The sequence below is a fragment of the Chenopodium album genome, chromosome 2 (genome assembly GCF_948465745.1).
Source record: "Chenopodium album chromosome 2, dcCheAlbu1.1, whole genome shotgun sequence".
In the NCBI taxonomy this organism is placed as follows: Eukaryota; Viridiplantae; Streptophyta; class Magnoliopsida; order Caryophyllales; family Amaranthaceae; genus Chenopodium; species Chenopodium album.
Genome location: NC_137835.1, coordinates 51969853 through 51987705, shown reverse-complemented (window position 1 = coordinate 51987705; position 17853 = coordinate 51969853). Strand labels below are relative to the sequence as shown.

The 17853-nt window shown below is 31.7% G+C and overlaps 1 protein-coding gene across 1 annotated transcript; it reads left to right on the top strand.

Annotated features, from left to right (window-relative positions):
• The first annotated feature begins 10920 nt into the window (after nucleotides 1–10920).
• LOC145572700 (uncharacterized) lies at nucleotides 10921–12809 on the top strand. The gene is made up of 3 exons (XM_081631676.1): nucleotides 10921–11787; nucleotides 12271–12650; nucleotides 12788–12809. Exons 1-3 carry the CDS (start codon nucleotides 10921–10923, stop codon nucleotides 12807–12809), a joined length of 1269 nt encoding a protein of 422 aa, XP_081487802.1.
• The last annotated feature ends 5044 nt before the right edge of the window (nucleotides 12810–17853 follow it).

The following is a 17853-nucleotide window of genomic DNA, read 5'->3' as shown; positions in this document are numbered from 1 at the left end:
TTGTCTTTGACTTCCATTAGATTTAAAAAGCTTTGTTTGAATGTATTTGACTTTCATTTGATTTAAAAAGCTTTGTTTGAACGTGTTTGACTTTCATTTTATTCAAAAAGCTTGTTTAAATGTGTTTGACTTTCTTTTGATTCAAAAATCTTTGTTTGAATTAGTTTTACTTTTATTTCAATTCCAAAAGAATTGTTTGATTGTCTTTGACTTTCATTAGATTTAAAAAGCTTTGTTTGAATGTATTTGACTTTCACTTGATTTAAAAAAGCTTTGTTTGAATGTATTTGACATTCATTTGATTCAAAAAGCTTTGTTTGAATGTGTCTGACTTTCATTTGATTCAAAAGGCTATGTTTGAATGTGTTTGACTTTCATTTTATTCAAAAAAACTTTGTTTGAATGTGTTTGACTTTCTTTTGATTCAAAACTTTTTGTTTTAATGTGTTTTACTTTTTTACGATTCGAAAAGAATTGTTTAAATGTATTTGACTTTCATTTGATTTAAAAAGCTTTGTTTGAACGTGTTTGACTTTCATTTGATTCAAAACCATTGTTTGTATGTGTTTGACTTTCATTTAATTAAAAAAGATATGTTTGAATAAGTTTGACTTTCATTTGATTTTGAAAGATTTGTTTGAATGTGTTTGACTTTTATTTGATTCAAAACGCTTCTTTGAATGTGTTTGACTTTTTTTTAATTCAAAAAACTTTGTTCGTATTTGTTTTACTTTATTTCGATTCAAAAAGAATTGGTTGAATGTGTATAATTTTCATTTGATTCAAAAACCTATGTTTGAATGTGTTTGACTTTCATTTGATTCAAAAAGCTTTGTTTGAATGTGTTTGACTTTATTTCGATTAAAAAAAAAACTTTATTTGAATGTGTTTGACTTTCATTTGATTCAAAAAGCTTTGTTTGAATGTGTTTAACTTTCATTTGATTCAAAAGCTTTGTTTGATAGTGTTTGACTTTCATTTGATTCAAAAAGCTATGTTTGAATGTTTTTAATTTTTTTTTGATTCAAAAAGCTTTGTTTGAATGTGTTTGACTTTCATTTATATCAAAAAGCTTAGTTTGAATATGTTTGACTTTATTTCAATTCAAAAAGATTTATTTGAATGTGTTTGACTTTCATTTGATTCACAAAGCTTTGTTTGAATGTGTTTAACTTTCATTTGATTAAAAAAGCTATGTTTGAATGTGTTTGACTTTCATATGATTTATAAATATTTGTTTGAATGTGTTTGACTTTCATTTGATAAAAAAATCTTTGTTTAAATGTGTTTAACTTTCTTTTGATTAAAAAAACTTCTTTTGAATATGTTTTACTTTTCTTTTTATTCAAAAAGAATTGTTAGAATGTGTTTGACTTTCTTTTGATTCTTGAAGCTTTGCTTGAATGTGTTTGACTGTATTTCGATCTAAAAAGATTTGTTTGAATGTGTTTAACTTTCATTTGATTTAAAAAGCTTTGTTTGAGTGTGTTTGACTTTCATTTGATTCAAAAAGCTATGTTTAAATGTGTTTGACTTTCATTTGATTCTAAAAGCTTTGTTTGAACGTGTTTGACTTTCATTTAATTCATAAAGCTTTATTTGAATATGTTTGACTTTCATTTGATTTAAAAAGCTATGTTTGAATGTATTTGACTTTTATTTGATTTTGAAAGATTTGTTTGAATATGTTTGACTTTCATTTGATTCAAAAAGCTTGTTTGAATGTGTTTGGCTTTCTTTTAATTCAAAAAGCTTTGTTTGAATTTGTCTTACTTTATTTCGATTTAAAAAGAATTGTTTGATTGTGTTTGACTTTCGTTAGATTCAAAAAGTTTTGTTTGAATGTATTTGACATTCATTTGATTCAAAAAGCTTTGTTTGAATGTGTTTGACTTTCATTTGATTCAAAAGACTATGTTTGAATGTGTTTGACTTTCATTTGATTCAAAAAAAACTTTGTTTGAATGTGTTTGACTTTCTTTTGATTCAAAAATTTTTGTTTTAATGTGTTTTACTTTTTTACGATTCGAAAAGAATTGTTTAAATGTATTTGACTTTCATTTGATTCAAAAAGCTTATTTTGAATGTATTTGACTTTCATTTGATTCAAAATACTTTGTTTGAATGTGTTTGACTTTCATTTGATTCAAAAATCTATGTTTGAATGTGTTTGACTTTCATTTGAGTCTAAAAGCTTTGTTTGAACGTGTTTGACTTTCATTTGATTCAAAAAGCTTGTTTGAATGTGTTTGACTTTCTTTTGATTCAGAAATCTTTGTTTGAATTAGTTTTACTTTTATTTCGATTCAAAAAGAATTGTTTGATTGTCTTTGACTTTCATTAGATTCAAAAAGCTTTGTTTGAATGTATTTGACTTTCATTTGATTCAAAAAGCTTTGTTTGAATGTATTTGACATTCATTTGATTCAAAAAGCTTTGTTTGAATGTGTTTGACTTTCATTTGATTCAAAAGCCTATGTTTGAATGTGTTTGACTTTCATTTGATTAAAAAAAACTTTGTTTGAATGTGTTTGACTTTCTTTTGATTCAAAATTTTTTGTTTTAATGTGTTTTACTTTTTTACGATTTGAAAAGAATTGTTTAAATGTATTTGACTTTCATTTGATTTAAAAAGCTTTGTTTGAACGTGTTTGACTTTCATTTTATTCAAAAAGCTTGTTTAAATGTGTTTGACTTTCTTTTGATTCAAAAATCTTTGTTTGAATTTGATTTTGAAATATTTGTTTGAATGTGTTTGACTTTCATTTGATTGAAAACGCTTCTTTGAATGTGTTTGACTTTTTTTTAATTCAAAAAACTTTGTTTGTATTTGTTTTACTTTATTTCGATTCAAAAAGAATTGGTTGAATGTGTTTAACTTTCATTTGATTCAAAAAGCTATTTTTGAATGTGTTTGACTTTCATTTGATTCAAAAAGCTTTGTTTGAATGTGTTTGACTTTATTTCGATTCAAAAAGATTTATTTGAATGTGTTTGACTTTCATTTGATTCAAAAAGCTTTGTTTGAATGTGTTTAACTTTCATTTGATTTAAAAGCTTTGTTTTAATATATATGACTTTCATTTGATTCAAAAAGCTATGTTTGAATGTTTTTAACTTTTATTTGACTCAAAAAGCTTTGTTTGAATGTGTTTGACTTTCATTTGATTCAAAAAGCTTTGTTTGAATATGTTTGACTTTATTTCAATTTAAAAAAATTTATTTAAATATAATGTGTTTGACTTTCATTTGATTCACAAAGCTTTGTTTGAATGTGTTTAACTTTCATTTGATTCAAAAAGCTATGTTTGAATGTCTTTGACTTTCACATGATTTATAAATATTTGTTTGAATGTGTTCGACTTTCATTTGATTCAAAAAGCTATGTTTAAACGTCTTTGACTTTCATTTGATTTAAAAAGATTTTTTGAATGTGATTGACTTTCATTTGAAAAAAAAAAACTTTGTTTGAATGTGTTTGACTTTCTTTTGATTCAAAAAACTTTGTTTGATTGTGTTTTACTTTTTTTCGATTTAAAAAGATTTGTTTGAATGTGTTTGACTTTCTTTTGATTCATAAAGCTTTGTTTGAATGTGTTTGACTGTATTTCGATCTAAAAAGCTTTGTTTGAATGTGTTTGACTTTCATTTGATTCAAAAAGCTGCGTTTGAATGTGTTTGACTTTATTTTGATTCAAAAAGCTTTGTTTGAATGTGTTTGACTTTCTTTTGATTCAAAAAGCTTTGTTTGAATGTGTTGGATTTTCTTTTGATTCAAAAAACTTTGTTTGAATCTGTTTTATTTTTTTTTCGATTCAAAAAGAATTGTTAGAATGTGTTTGACTTTCTTTTGATTCACAAATCTTTGTTTGAATTTATTTGATTGAATTTCGATCTAAAAAGATTTTTATGAATGTGTTTAACTTTTATTTGATTCAAAAAGCTTTGTTAGAATGTGTTATACTTTCTTTTGATTGGAAAAGCTTTGTTTGAATGTTTTTGACTTTATTTTAATTCAAAAAGATTAATTTGAATGTGTTTAACTTTCATTTGATTCAAAAAGCTATGTTTGAATGTGTTTGACTTTCATTTTATTTAAAAATATTTGTTTGAATGTGTTTGACTTTCATTTGATTCAAAATAACTTTGTTTGAATGTGTTTGACTTTCTTTTGATTCAAAAATTTTTGTTTTAATGTGTTTTACTTTTTTTTACGATTCGAAAAGAATTATTTGAATGTATTTGACTTTCATTTGATTCAAATAGCTTTGTTTGAACGTGTTTGACTTTCATTTGATTCAAAACCATTGTTTGTATGTGTTTGACTTTCATTTGATTCAAATAGCTTTGTTTGAACGTGTTTGACTTTCATTTGATTCAAATAGCTTTGTTTGAACGTGTTTGACTTTCATTTGATTCAAAACCATTGTTTGAAAGTAAATGACATGTACAAAGCTAGAGCAAACAAGCATAGAAAGCAACAAAGTTACAATGTTGGAGACTTGGTATGGTTACATTTGAGAAAGGAAAGATTTCCAGGAAAACGCAAGAATAAGTTGATGCCTAAAAGTGAAGGTCCTTTCAAGATTGTTGAGAAGATCAATGACAATGCTTATAAGTTAGAACTTCCGGGAGAATATGGAGTTAGTGCTACATTCAATGTTGGCGATTTGGCTAAGTATATTCCTGATGAAGAACTTCGAGATTTGAGGACAAATTCTTTCGAAGAAGAGGAGGATGATGCAAGTCTAATCATGGAGAACTTCGAAGATTTGCTTATCATGCATCAAGATAGTTTATCCCTAAACATTGATTCAAGCCAAACATTGCATGGACACTTTCTTGGATATCAAAGCAAAGCCACGGTTTGCTTAGTGGTTTTTCTTGGAGTCTAGTTCACTTTCTTGAACTTTCTTGAATTTTCTTTACTTAGATTTTGCTTACAAGTTTTTACCTTTCACTTGAAAGGGTTTTTCTTGGTTCAAGCATTAGGATCTTTAATCTTTATTTAGTTATTTAACTTTTATTTATTTATTTAGTTGCTTTAAAAATCAGTTAGTTAGCAAAATAAATCAGTTTAGGCGTGTGCTTGTTCTCCAAGGAGTTTGGTGTATGCTTGTGCGCCAAGGTGCTTGCTCTTCAAGCAAGTTAGAATTCTAGTTTAATTAGGATTGAATTAGGAACTTGTCCTAATCTTCCTAGGTAAACTAAGTCCTATAAATAGGGCTGTAAAACACACGAATAAACATATAGATTAATATTCAGATTTATTTCTTAAGTTTCATACTTGAGTTTTTGTTGATTGTGATCAATTGCTATTTTGCTTGTTTTAGTTAAAACATTCGTTTGGATTGATTAATTAGGTGGATTCTTAATTGATTAATCTTAGTTTTTGTTTAATTCTTGGCGGATTTCCTGTATAGAATTAGGCTGAACATATCCCTTGTGTTTTGTTGATTTTCGGATCAATAATTCACATCATCTTTGGTATCAGTGCAGGTTTGCGCAACTTCGGTAAACATTACACTGGGAACAATTGGCTGGGAATTTTTACGTGATTCTTTTTGCATTGAACTCTAAAAACGTCCAGCTATCACCATATAAAATTTCATAATTTTTAGTTGAGTAACGCGTTCTACACAGCCTCAAACGTTTGGTGTTTGTGCACTGATTTGCGGTTGGGAGTCCGGTTTTTGTGTTGCCTAGTTTTCCTTCAAGGTTCGATCTTTTAATCAAGATTTTTGCATAAACTGACTTGTTTTGTGTAGGAATCATGAGTGACGAAGAGGTCCCACAAGTTCCAAGGGGATTAACCTTAGAACAGCTCAAAATCTTAGAAGAGACAGGCGAATTGACGAGTTGGCAGCAAGGATGGATGAGATATTAAAAAGGCTTGATACTCGTGCTGGAGATTCTTCAAGGAAAGGGAATTCTAACCCTAATTCTGGTTCAAGTGAGGAAGAACAACCAAGGAGGAACCCAAGGAGGCCACGAAATAATTATTCTTCAAGTGATGAATCACCAAGGCCTAAGAGAAGAGATAGACCAAAGGATGATGATAGGAACCTTAGATTAGATCTTCCCGAATTCAATGGGAGTATGAATGAACCTGAAAAATACTTTGAGTGGATTAGAAGGGCCGAGACACTCTTTGATTACAAGGAGTATGATGAAAGGAAAAGATGCAAATTGGCTGAATTAAAACTGACCGTTTATGCTAGTCTTTGGTATGATAATCTAAAGAAGAAGAGGCATAAGGAGGGGCGTGCAAGAATCTCAACTTGGGAACAACTCAAGAAGCACATGAAAAAAAGGTTCGTACCTAGTGATTATATTCAAGATGTTTATCTTAAGATGCAACTTTTTAAACAAAATTCTATGACTGTTGAGAATTATATTGGTGAATTTGAAAAGTTATGCATGCTATGTGGCTTAGAAGAGATTGTTGAGCATAAGATTGCTAGATTTATTTCGGGGTTGAATGATTATATTGCTGAAAAAGTTGAATTGCAACAATATTGGTCCTTTGAGGATGTTTGCAAGGTAGCTTTGAAAGTTGAAAAACAGATAAAGGGGAAGAAAGAGACGTACACTAAGCCCTTTGTAAAAGGTTTCACTAAACCTTTTGAGAAGAACAGCTTGGAGAAAAGTGGTTCTAGTTCGAACTACAAGGAGACTAAATCAAAATTTGAAGCTCCTAAAAAGCTTGTTGAAGATAGGAAGTGCTTCAAGTGTGGTAGTGTTGGTCACATTGAAACTAATTGTCCATCAAAAAGAGTAATGACTGCTCAAGAGTGGGAACAAGAACAAGCTAAGTGTGAGCAGGGTAGTGACTATGAAGAAAAGAACGAAGAGGAAAACTTTGAAGAAGAGGAGGGGCATATTGACGAAATTGATCCCGAGACTCATGGTCAAAGTTTGGTTCTAAGAAGGGCGCTACACTCTAAAACCGTACCTATGGAAAACAATCAAAGGGAGAAAATCTTTCTTACAAGGTGCAAGGTAGAAGATAGGTTGTGTGACATGATCATAGACACGGGGAGTTGCACTAATGTGGTATCTACTACTTTGGTAGACAAATTGAAGTGGCCAACTACTGAACATCCAAGCCCTTATAAGCTTCATTGGCTTAATAATTCGAGTGATGTTAAGGTAACTAAACAAGCCTTAATCTCCTTTTCAATTGGTAAATTTCATGATAAAGTTTTGTGTGATGTTTGTCCTATGGATGCTTGTCATATACTATTAGGCCGTCCTTGGAAATATGATAGATTTGTGAAGTTTGATGGAAGGACTAATGTGTATGTTGTGGGAAAAGGAGAAAAAGAGAGACCGGTTGCTTTAAAACCTTTGATAAGCAACAAGTCTTCTAATGTTACCTCTAATTCGACGAGTTCTTATTTGATTAGCGAGAAGGAATTAGAAAAAGAAATTTGCAGCAACAATGTGGTATATATACTTGTTTCTAATGAGATTCGAATTGATCAAAATAAACACGCAAAGAGGCCGTATGAATTGGAATCTGTTTTAGAAGAATTCAAGGATGTCTTTCCTAAGGAATTACCTCCGGGACTACCTCCTATTCGTGGGATAGAGCATCAAATTGACTTGATTCTGGGAGCACCATTACCTAATAAGGCAGCCTATAGAAGTAATCCGGAAGAAACAAAGGAGATGCAAAGGCAAATTGAAGAGCTTATGGCTAGAGGATACGTGAAGGAAAGTATGAGCCCTTGTGCCGTGCCTACTTTACTTGTCCCAAAGAAAGATGGGAGTTGGCGCATGTGTATTGATAGTAGGAGTGTGAATAACATCACTATCAAATACAGATTTCCTATTCCAAGGTTAGATGATCTACTTGATGAACTACATGGTTCAAAGTTGTTTTCTAAGATTGATCTTATGAGTGGTTATCATCAAATTCGAATGAGAGAAGGAGATGAGTGGAAGACAGCATTCAAGACTAAGTTAGGGTTGTATGAATGGTTGGTGATGCCGTTTGGACTCACTAATGCACCTAGCACTTTCATGAGGTTGATGCATGAGGTACTTAAACCTTTCCTTGGCAAGTTTGTTGTTGTTTATTTAGATGATATTCTGATATACTCAAAAAATTTGCATGATCATCTAAATCATCTAACAAGTGTGTTTGAAGTGTTAAGAGAGAAGAAACTCTATGCTAAGCTTGAAAAATGCTACTTCTTAGTGCCTAGTGTTACTTTTCTTGGTTATGTTGTATGAAAAGATGGAGTTTCAGTTGATCATTCGAAAGTAGAGGCTATTAAAACTTGGCCTATTCCTACTAATATGAGTGAAGTAAGGTCTTTTCATGGTCTAGCTTCGTTCTATAGAAGATTTGTCAAGAATTTCTCAAGTATTGTGGCGCCTATGACCAAATGTTTGAAGAAGGACAAGGGTAAATTCGAATGGACTAAAGAAGCTCAAAGTGCGTTTGAGTTGGTTAAAAAGAAGCTATGTGAAGCACCTATACTTGCGTTACCAGATTTCTCAAGTCCTTTTGAAGTTGAAACCGATGCTAGTGGAGTTGGAATTGGAGCAGTTTTACTCCAAAAGAAGAGGCCTATTGCATATTTCAGTGAGAAATTGGGAGGAGCTCGATTGAACTATTCTACTTATGATAAAGAGTTCTATGCCATTGTTAGAGCTTTAGATCATTGGAGTCATTATCTCCGACCTAATCACTTTGTGTTGCATTCTGATCATGAAGCATTGAAGTACATATATGGACAACAAAAGCTCAATCCTAGACATGCTACGTGGGTTGAATTTTTACAATCATTTAATTTTTCTTCAAAGTACAAAGAAGGGAAATCGAATGTTGTGGCTGATGCATTATCTAGAAGATACACTTTGATTGGAATTCTAAATAGCAAGCTACTTGGTTTTGAATTGATCAAAGAATACTATAAAAGTGATGATGATTTTGCTACATTGATTGAAGAGTGTTCTAAAGGAGCCGTGGGTTCTTATTTGCTGCAAGATGGTTTTCTTTTCAAAGGAAATCGACTTTGTCTTCCTAAGTGTTCTATTAGAGAGCTAGTTGTTAGAGAAGCTCATGGGGGAGGAATTGCTGGTCACTTTGGCATTACAAAGACCTTGAGTATGTTACAAGAACACTTCTATTGGCCTAAGATGCTCACGGATGTGCAACTAGTTATTTCTAGGTGTGCAACTTGTCAAAAAGCGAAGGCTACTTTTCATCAAGGCTTGTATACTCCTTTACCTGTTCTAGATTCACCTTGGGAAGATATTTCTATGGATTTTATTGTGGGATTGCCGAGAACACAACGGGGGAAAGACTCTATTATGGTTGTTGTGGATAGGTTTTCTAAGATGGCTCACTTTGTTCCTTGTCACAAAGTGGATGATGCTATGAAAGTGGCGGAATTATACTTCAAAGAGATTGTTAGATTGCATGGAATTCCGAAAACTATTGTGAGTGATCGAGATACAAAGTTCATGAGTTTCTTTTGGAAGTCTCTATGGAAGCTTGTGGGAACTAAATTGCTCTTTAGTACATCTTACCATCCACAAACTGATGGACAAACCGAGGTTACTAATCGTACTCTTGGTGCGCTTTTGCGTGGGTTAGTGAGTAAGACACAAAAGGATTGGGACATCAAGTTAGCTCATGCGGAGTTTGCTTATAATAGATCACCTACATATGCTACCAAACATAGTCCTTTTGAGGTAGTCTATGGAGTCAATCCGAAACTTCCAATTGATCTTGTTCCATTGCCTAAGGGTGAGTTAATTCACAAAGATGTCGAGTCTAAGTTGAAGAGTATGCTGAAATTACATGATCAAGTTCGAACAAGAATAGAGAAAGTAAATGACATGTACAAAGCTAGAGCAAACAAGCATAGAAAGCAACAAAGTTACAATGTTGGAGACTTGGTATGGTTACATTTGAGAAAGGAAAGATTTCCAGGAAAACGCAAGAATAAGTTGATGCCTAGAAGTGAAGGTCCTTTCAAGATTGTTGAGAAGATCAATGACAATGCTTATAAGTTAGAACTTCCGGGAGAATATGGAGTTAGTGCTACATTCAATGTTGGCGATTTGGCTAAGTATATTCCTGATGAAGAACTTCGAGATTTGAGGACAAATTCTTTCGAAGAAGAGGAGGATGATGCAAGTCTAAGCATGGAGAACTTCGAAGATTTGCTTATCATGCATCAAGATAGTTTATTCCTAAACATTGATTCAAGCCAAGCATTGCATGGACACTTTCTTGGATATCAAAGCAAAGCCACGGTTTGCTTAGTGGTTTTTCTTGGAATCTAGTTCACTTTCTTGAACTTTCTTGAATTTTCTTTACTTAGATTTTGCTTACAAGTTTTTACCTTTCACTTGAAAGGGTTTTTCTTGGTTCAAGCATTAGGATCTTTAATCTTTATTTAGTTCTTTAATTTTTATTTATTTATTTAGTTGCTTTAAAAATCAGTTAGTTAGCAAAATAAATCAGTTTAGGCGTGTGCTTGTTCTCCAAGGAGTTTGGTGTATGCTTGTGCGCCAAGGTGCTTGCTCTTCAAGCAAGTTAGAATTCTAGTTTAATTAGGATTGAATTAGGAACTTGTCCTAATCTTCCTAGGAAAACTAAGTCTTATAAATAGGGCTGTAACACACACGAATAAACATATAGATTAATATTCAGATTTATTTCTTAAGTTGCATACTTGAGTTTTTGTTGATTGTGATCAATTGCTGTTTTGCTTGTTTTAGTTAAAACATTCGTTTGGATTGATTAGTTAGGTGGATTCTTAATTGATTAATCTTAGTTTTTGTTTAATTCTTGGTGGATTTCCTGTATAGAATTAGACTTAAACATATCCCTTGTGTTTTGTTGATTTTCGGATCAATAATTCACATCACCCGCTGGAGAAAGCATTACAAAAGATGGATGCATCGGGTAGACTCTTAAAGTGGGAAATCGAGCTTTCTGAGTATGAATTCGAGGTCAAGCCTAGAGCAGCCATCAAGGCACAAGCTTTAGCAGACTTCATACTGGAAGCCTCCTATGAGGAAAAAGAGGATGACATTGGGGTCTGGAAGGTGGAAGTGGATGGATCCTCAGCCCAAACGGAGAGTGGGGCAGGAGTCATAATGACGTCTCCAGAAGGAAACGTATTTGAGTATGCCATCAAGTTCAAGTTCAAAGCGTCTAATAATGAAGAAGAGTACGAGGCGATGCTGGCAGGCCTGCGTATGAGCCTCGCAGCCGGAGCCCGCAAAGTACACCTACAGACTGATTCTCAGCTCGTTTCCAGCCAACTGCAGGGGTCGTATGAGATAAGGGAAGACACTATGATGAAATATGTAACCAAAGTGAAAGAGCTGGCAGCCCAGCTAGTCCATTTCCAGATAGACTTGGTCCCCAGAGCAGGAAACTCTCAGGCTGACGCCTTATCTAAGTTAGCCAGCTCCACCTTACAAAGCCTCACAAGAGCAGTGATGGTCGAAGTGTTAGAGGAAAGCAGCATCGTTGAAAAGGAGCAGGTAAACTGCGTCGGCAGTCAAAGAGCCTGGTTCTCAGACATCTTGGCGTACAAACTTCATGGCTCGTTGCCCGATGATGAAGTACAAGCTAAAAAGGTGAAGAAAGACGCAAATTGGTATGTAGTGATGAATGGAGAGCTCAACAAGAAAGGCTTCTCAAAGCCGCTGCTGAGGTGTATTCCAGAATGGGAGCAGGAGGGCATTATGGAAGAAGCCCACTCCAGAATATGTGCCAACCATATCGGCGGGAAAGCATTGGGAGTAGAGGTCCTTAGAAGAGGGGCATATTGGCCAACTCTCACGCAAGACGCACTAGCATATGTCAAAAAATGCGACAAGTGTCAAAAATATTCACCAGTCATAAATCAGCCAGCAAACGATCTAACTCCAATCCTCAGCCCGATCCCGTTCGCTTAGTGGGGAATGGACATATTGGGACCTTTCACCACTAGGTCAGCGGGCAGGAAGTATCTCATTGTGGCAGTAGATTACTTTACAAAGTGGATAGAAGCTGAACCCACCAAGTACATAAAGGCAACCCAGGTCAGAACATTTATATGGAAGAGCATCATCACTAGATTCGGGGTGCCACAGTGCATAGTCTTTGATCATGGGTGCCAATTTGACTACGATATTATAAAGGACTACCTGGGGGATATGGGCACCAAATATGCAAGTGCCTCAGTCTGCCACCCGCAGAGCAATGGCCAAGCAGAAGAAGCAAACAAGCTGATCCTGACTGCCCTACAGAAGAAGCTGGAGGAGTACAAGGGCCTGTGGGCAGACTTAGTCCCAGAGGTCTTGTGGGCAAATAGGACCACTAAGAAGGAGTCAACCGGTAAAAGCCCTTTCACCCTGGCCTACGGGGTTGATGCAATTGTCCCTGTGGAAGTGCAAATCCCCAGCCTGAGGATACAGCACTATGAGCAGCAAGGAAATGAAAAGCGCATGCTGGAAGAGCTAGACTTCCTGCCAGAAGTAAGGCTAAAAGCAACCCTTAAGCTGGCAGCCCAAAAGAGCAGGATCTCAAAAACTTTCAACAAAAGGGTCAAGCACAGGGAGCTCCTGCCAGGAGACTTAGTCCTCAGGAGGACAGCAGCAATTGGAAGAGGAAATCAGCATGGAAAGCTGTCAGCAAACTGGGAAGGCCCTTTCATCATCCACGAGCAGGTTGGACCAGGCGCGTTCCTCCTTGCAGATCAAGAAGGTCAGGTCTTAAGAAACAGTTTCAATGCTGATGTGTTAAAGAAATATTTTGTTTAAATAGCCTGAAACATAGCTGTTTCTAGTCGATAAACCTTTATTCAGTCCATGTTATGTTAACTAAGGCATTTGAGCCATTTTTATTCAATGAAATACAAGCCTCTGCGTGAGGAGTATGTTGCATAAATTTGTTTAATATAGTATGCCCAAGCATCATATACTAACATGCAGAAATCAAACAAGAATAATAATAAAGTGTTAGAGGCAAGAAGCACTCTAGCGCAAAATGACAAAGTGAAAGCATCCCTCCTTAAAACCTCACTTCACCTGCAAAAAGCAAAATAGGGCACCACCTCGGGGACGCCTGAGGGGGAGCCTGGCACGTTCAGCTTAAGCAAGGGAGAAGAGAAGAAAAGAAGAAGATGAGCTACATGGGCAACACTAAGGTTCTCTTAGTCCCATTCAGCCCATCTCTTCGAGGGGGAGAGGAAAGGAGAAGACAGTCAAGCAGTAAGCCCTTACAAAACGAAGTAAGCAGGCAGTAAACAAGCTGAATGACATTAATAAGTAACAGCATAAACAAGCTGAATGACATAAATAAGTCGCAGCATAAACAAGCTGAATGACATAAATAAGTCACAAAAACTTTATTTGATTCAAAAGGCTATGTTTGAATGTGTTTGACTTTCATTTGATTCACAAAAACTTTATTTGAATGTGTTTGACTTTCTTTTGATTCAAAAATTTTTGTTTTAATGTGTTTTACTTTTTTACAATTCGAAAAGAATTTTTTAAACGTATTTGACTTTCATTTGATTCAAAAAGCTTTGTTTGTACGTGTTTGACTTTCATTTTATTCAAAACCATTGTTTGTATGTGTTTGACTTTCATTTGATTAAAAAATATATGTTTGAATGTGTTTGACTTTCATTTGATTTTGAAAGATTTGTTTGAATGTGTTTGACTTTCATTTGATTCAAAACGCTTCTTTGAATGTGTTTGACTTTTTTTTTTTTAATTAATAAAGCTTTGTTCGTATTTGTTTTACTTTATTTCGATTCAAAAAGAATTGGTTGAATGTGTTTAACTTTTATTTGATTCAAAAAGCTATGTTTGAATGTGTTTGACTTTCATTTGATTCAAAAAGCTTTGTTTGAATGTGTTTGACTTTATTTCGATTCAAAAAGATTTTTTTGAATGTGTTTGACTTTCATTTGATTCAAAAAGCTTTGTTTGAATGTGTTTAACTTTTATTTGATTCAAAAACTTTGTTTAAATGTATATGACTTTCATTTGATTCAAAAAGCTTTGTTTGAACGTGTTTGACTTTCATTTGATACAAAAAGCTATGTTTGAATGTGTTTAACTTTCATTTGATTCAAAAAGCTTTGTTTGAATGTGTTTGACTTTCATTTGATTCAAAAAGCTTTGTTTGAATATGTTTGACTTTATTTCGATTCAAAAAGATTTATTTGAATGTGTTTGACTTTCATTTGATTCACAAAGCTTTGTTTGAATGAGTTTAACTTTCATATGATTCAAAAAGCTAAGTTTGAATGTGTTTGACTTTCATATGATTTATAAATATTTGTATGAATGTGTTTGACTTTCATTTGATACAAAAATCTTTGTTTAAATGTGTTTGACTTTCTTTTGATTAAAAAAACTTTGTTTGAATATGTTTTACTTTTTTTTTATTCAAAAAGAATTATTAGAATGTGTTTGACTTTCTTTTGATTCGTAAAGCTTTTATTGAATATGTTTGACTGTATTTTGATCTAAAAAGATTTGTTTGAATGTGTTTAACTTTCATTTGATTTAAAAAGCTTTTTTTGAGAGTGTTTGATTTTCATTTGATTCAAAAAGCTATGTTTGAATGTGTTTGACTTTCATTTGATTCAAAAATCTTTGTTTGAATGTGTTTGACTTTCTTTTGATTCAAAAAGATTTGTTAGAATGTGTTTTACTTTTTTTCGGTTTAAAAAGAATTGTTTAAATGTATTTGACTTTCATTTGATTCTAAAAGCTTAGTTTGAACGTGTTTGACTTTCATTTGATTCAAAAAGCTTTATTTGAATATGTTTGACTTTCATTTGATTTAAAAAGCTATGTTTGAATGTGTTTGACTTTTATTTGATTTTGAAAGATTTGTTTGAATGTGTTTGACTTTCATTTGATTTTGAAGGCTATGTTTGAATGTGTTTAACTTTCATATGATTTTGGAAGATTTGTTTGAATGTGTTTGACTTTCCTTTGATTCAAAAAGCTTGTTTGAATGTGTTTTACTTTCTTTTGATTCAAAAAGCTTTGTTTGAATTTGTTTTACTTTATTTCGATTCAAAAAGAATTGTTTGAATGTGTTTGACTTTCATTTGATTCAAAAAGCTTATTTTGAATGTATTTGACTTTCATTTGATTCAAAATACTTTGTTTGAATGTGTTTGACTTTCATTTGATTCAAAAATCTATGTTTGAATGTGTTTGACTTTCATTTAATTTAAAAAGATTTTTTTAAATGTATTTGACTTTCATTTGAAACAAAAATCTTTGTTTGAATGTGTTTGACTTTCTTTTGATTCAATAAACTTTGTTTGAATGTGATTTACTTTTTTCGATTTAAAAAGAATTGTTAGAATGTGTTTGACTTTCTTTTGATTCATATATCTTTGTTTGAATGTGTTTGACTGTATTTCGATCTAAAAAGATTTGTTTGTATGTGTTTGACTTTCTTTAGATTCAAAAAGCTTTGTTTGAGTGTGTTTGATTTTCATTTGATTCAAAAAGCTATGTTTGAATGTGTTTGACTTTCATATGATCCAAAAAGATTTGTTTGAATTGTTTTAATTTCATTTGATTCAAAAAGCTTTGTTTGAATGTGTTTGACTTTTTTTCGATTCAAAAAGATTTATTTACATGTGTTTGACTTTCATTTGATTCAAAAAGTTTTGTTTGAATTTGTTTAACTTTCATTTGATTCAAAAAGCTATGTTTGAATGTGTTTGACTTTCATTTGGTTTAAAAAGATTTGTTTGAATGTGTTTGACTTTCATTTGATTCAAAAAACTTTGTTTGAATGTGTTTGACTTTCTTTTGATTCAAAATGCTTTGTTTGAATGTGTTTAACTTTCATTCGATTCAAAAGCTTTGTTTAAATGTATTTGACTTTCATTTGAGTCTAAAAGCTTTATTTGAATGTGTTTGACTTTCGTTTGACTAAAAAAGCTTTATTTGAATATGTTTGACTTTCATTTAATTCAAAAAGCTTTGTTTGAATGTGTTTGACTTTATTTCGATTCAAAAAGAATTGTCAGAATGTGTTTGACTTTCTTTTGATTCTTAAAGCTTTGTTTGAATGTGTTTGACTGTATTTTGATCTAAAAAGATTTGTTTGAATGTGTTTAACTTTCATTTGATTTAAAAAGCTTTGTTTAAGTGTGTTTGACTTTCATTTGATTCTAAAAGCTATGTTTGAATGTGTTTGACTTTCATTTGATTCAAAAAGCTTCGTTTGAATGTGTTTGACTTTCTTTTTATTCAAAAAGATTTGTTAGAATGTGTTTTACTTTTTTTCGATTTAAAAAGAATTGTTTAAAAGTATTTGACTTTCATTTGATTCTAAAAGCTTTGTTTGAACGTGTTTGACTTTCATTTGATTCAAAAAGCTTTTTTTGAATATGTTTGACTTTCATTTGATTTAAAAAGCTATGTTTGAATGTGTTTGATATTTATTTGATTTTGAAAGATTTGTTTGAAGGTGTTTGACTTTCATTTGATTCAAAAGGCTAAGTTTGAATGTGTTTGACTTTCATTTGATTTTGGAAGATTTGTTTGAATGTGTTTGACTTTCCTTTGATTCAAAAAGTTTGTTTGAATGTGTTTTACTTTCTTTTGATTCAAAAAGCTTTGTTTGAGATTGTTTTACTTTATTTCGATTCTAAAAGAATTGTTTGAATGTGTTTCTCTTTCATTAAATTTAAAAAGCTTTGTTTGAATGTATTTGACTTTCATTTGATTCAAAATACTTTGTTTGAATGTGTTTGACATTCACTAGATTCAAAAATCTATGTTTGAATGTGTTTGACTTTCATTTAATTTAAAAATATTTTTTTGAATGTGTTTGACTTTAATTTGAAACAAAAATCTTTGTTTCAATGTGTTTGACTTTCTTTTGATTCAATAAACTTTGTTTGAATGTGATTTACTTTTTTTCGATTTAAAAATAATTGTTAGAATGTGTTTGACTTTCTTTTGATTCATAAATCTTTGTTTGAATGTGTTTGACTTTATTTCGATTCAAAAAGAATTGTTTGATAGTGTTTGACTTTTATTAGATTCAAAAAGCTTTATTTGAGTGTGTTTGACTTTCATTTGATTCAAAAAGCTATGTTTGAATGTGTTTGACTTTCATATGATCCAAAAAGATTAGTTTGAATGTGTTTTAATTTCATTTGATTCAAAATGATTTGTTTAAATGTGTTTGACTTTCATTTGATTCAAAAAGCTATGTTTGAATGTGTTTGACTTTCATAAGATTTAAAAAGATTTGTTTGAATGTGTTTTACTTTCTTTTGATTTAAAAAGCTATGTTTGAATTTGTTTGACTTTATTTCGATTCGAAAAGATTTGTTTGAATGTTTTTTACTTTCATTTGATTTAAAAAGCTTTGTTTGAATGTGTTTGACTTTATTTCGATTCAAAAAGATTTATTTGAATGTGTTTGACTTTTATTTGATTCAAAAAGCTTTGTTTGAATTTGTTTAACTATCATTTGATTCAAAAAGCTATGTTTGAATGTGATTGACTTTCATTTGATTTAAAAAGATTTGTTTGAATGTGTTTGACTTTCATTTGATTCAAAAAACTTTGTTTGAATGTGTTTGACTTTCTTTTGATTCAAAAAGCTTTGTTTAAATGTGTTTTACTTTTTTTCGATTCAAAAAGAATTGTTTCAATGTAATTGACTTTCATTTGATTCAAAAAGCTTTGTTTGAACATGTTTGACTTTCATTTGATTCAAAAAGCTTTATTTGAATGTGTTTAACTTTTATTTGATTCAAATAGCTATGTTTGAATGTGTTTGACTTTCATTTGATTTTGAAAGATTTGTTTGAATGTGTTTGACTTTCATTT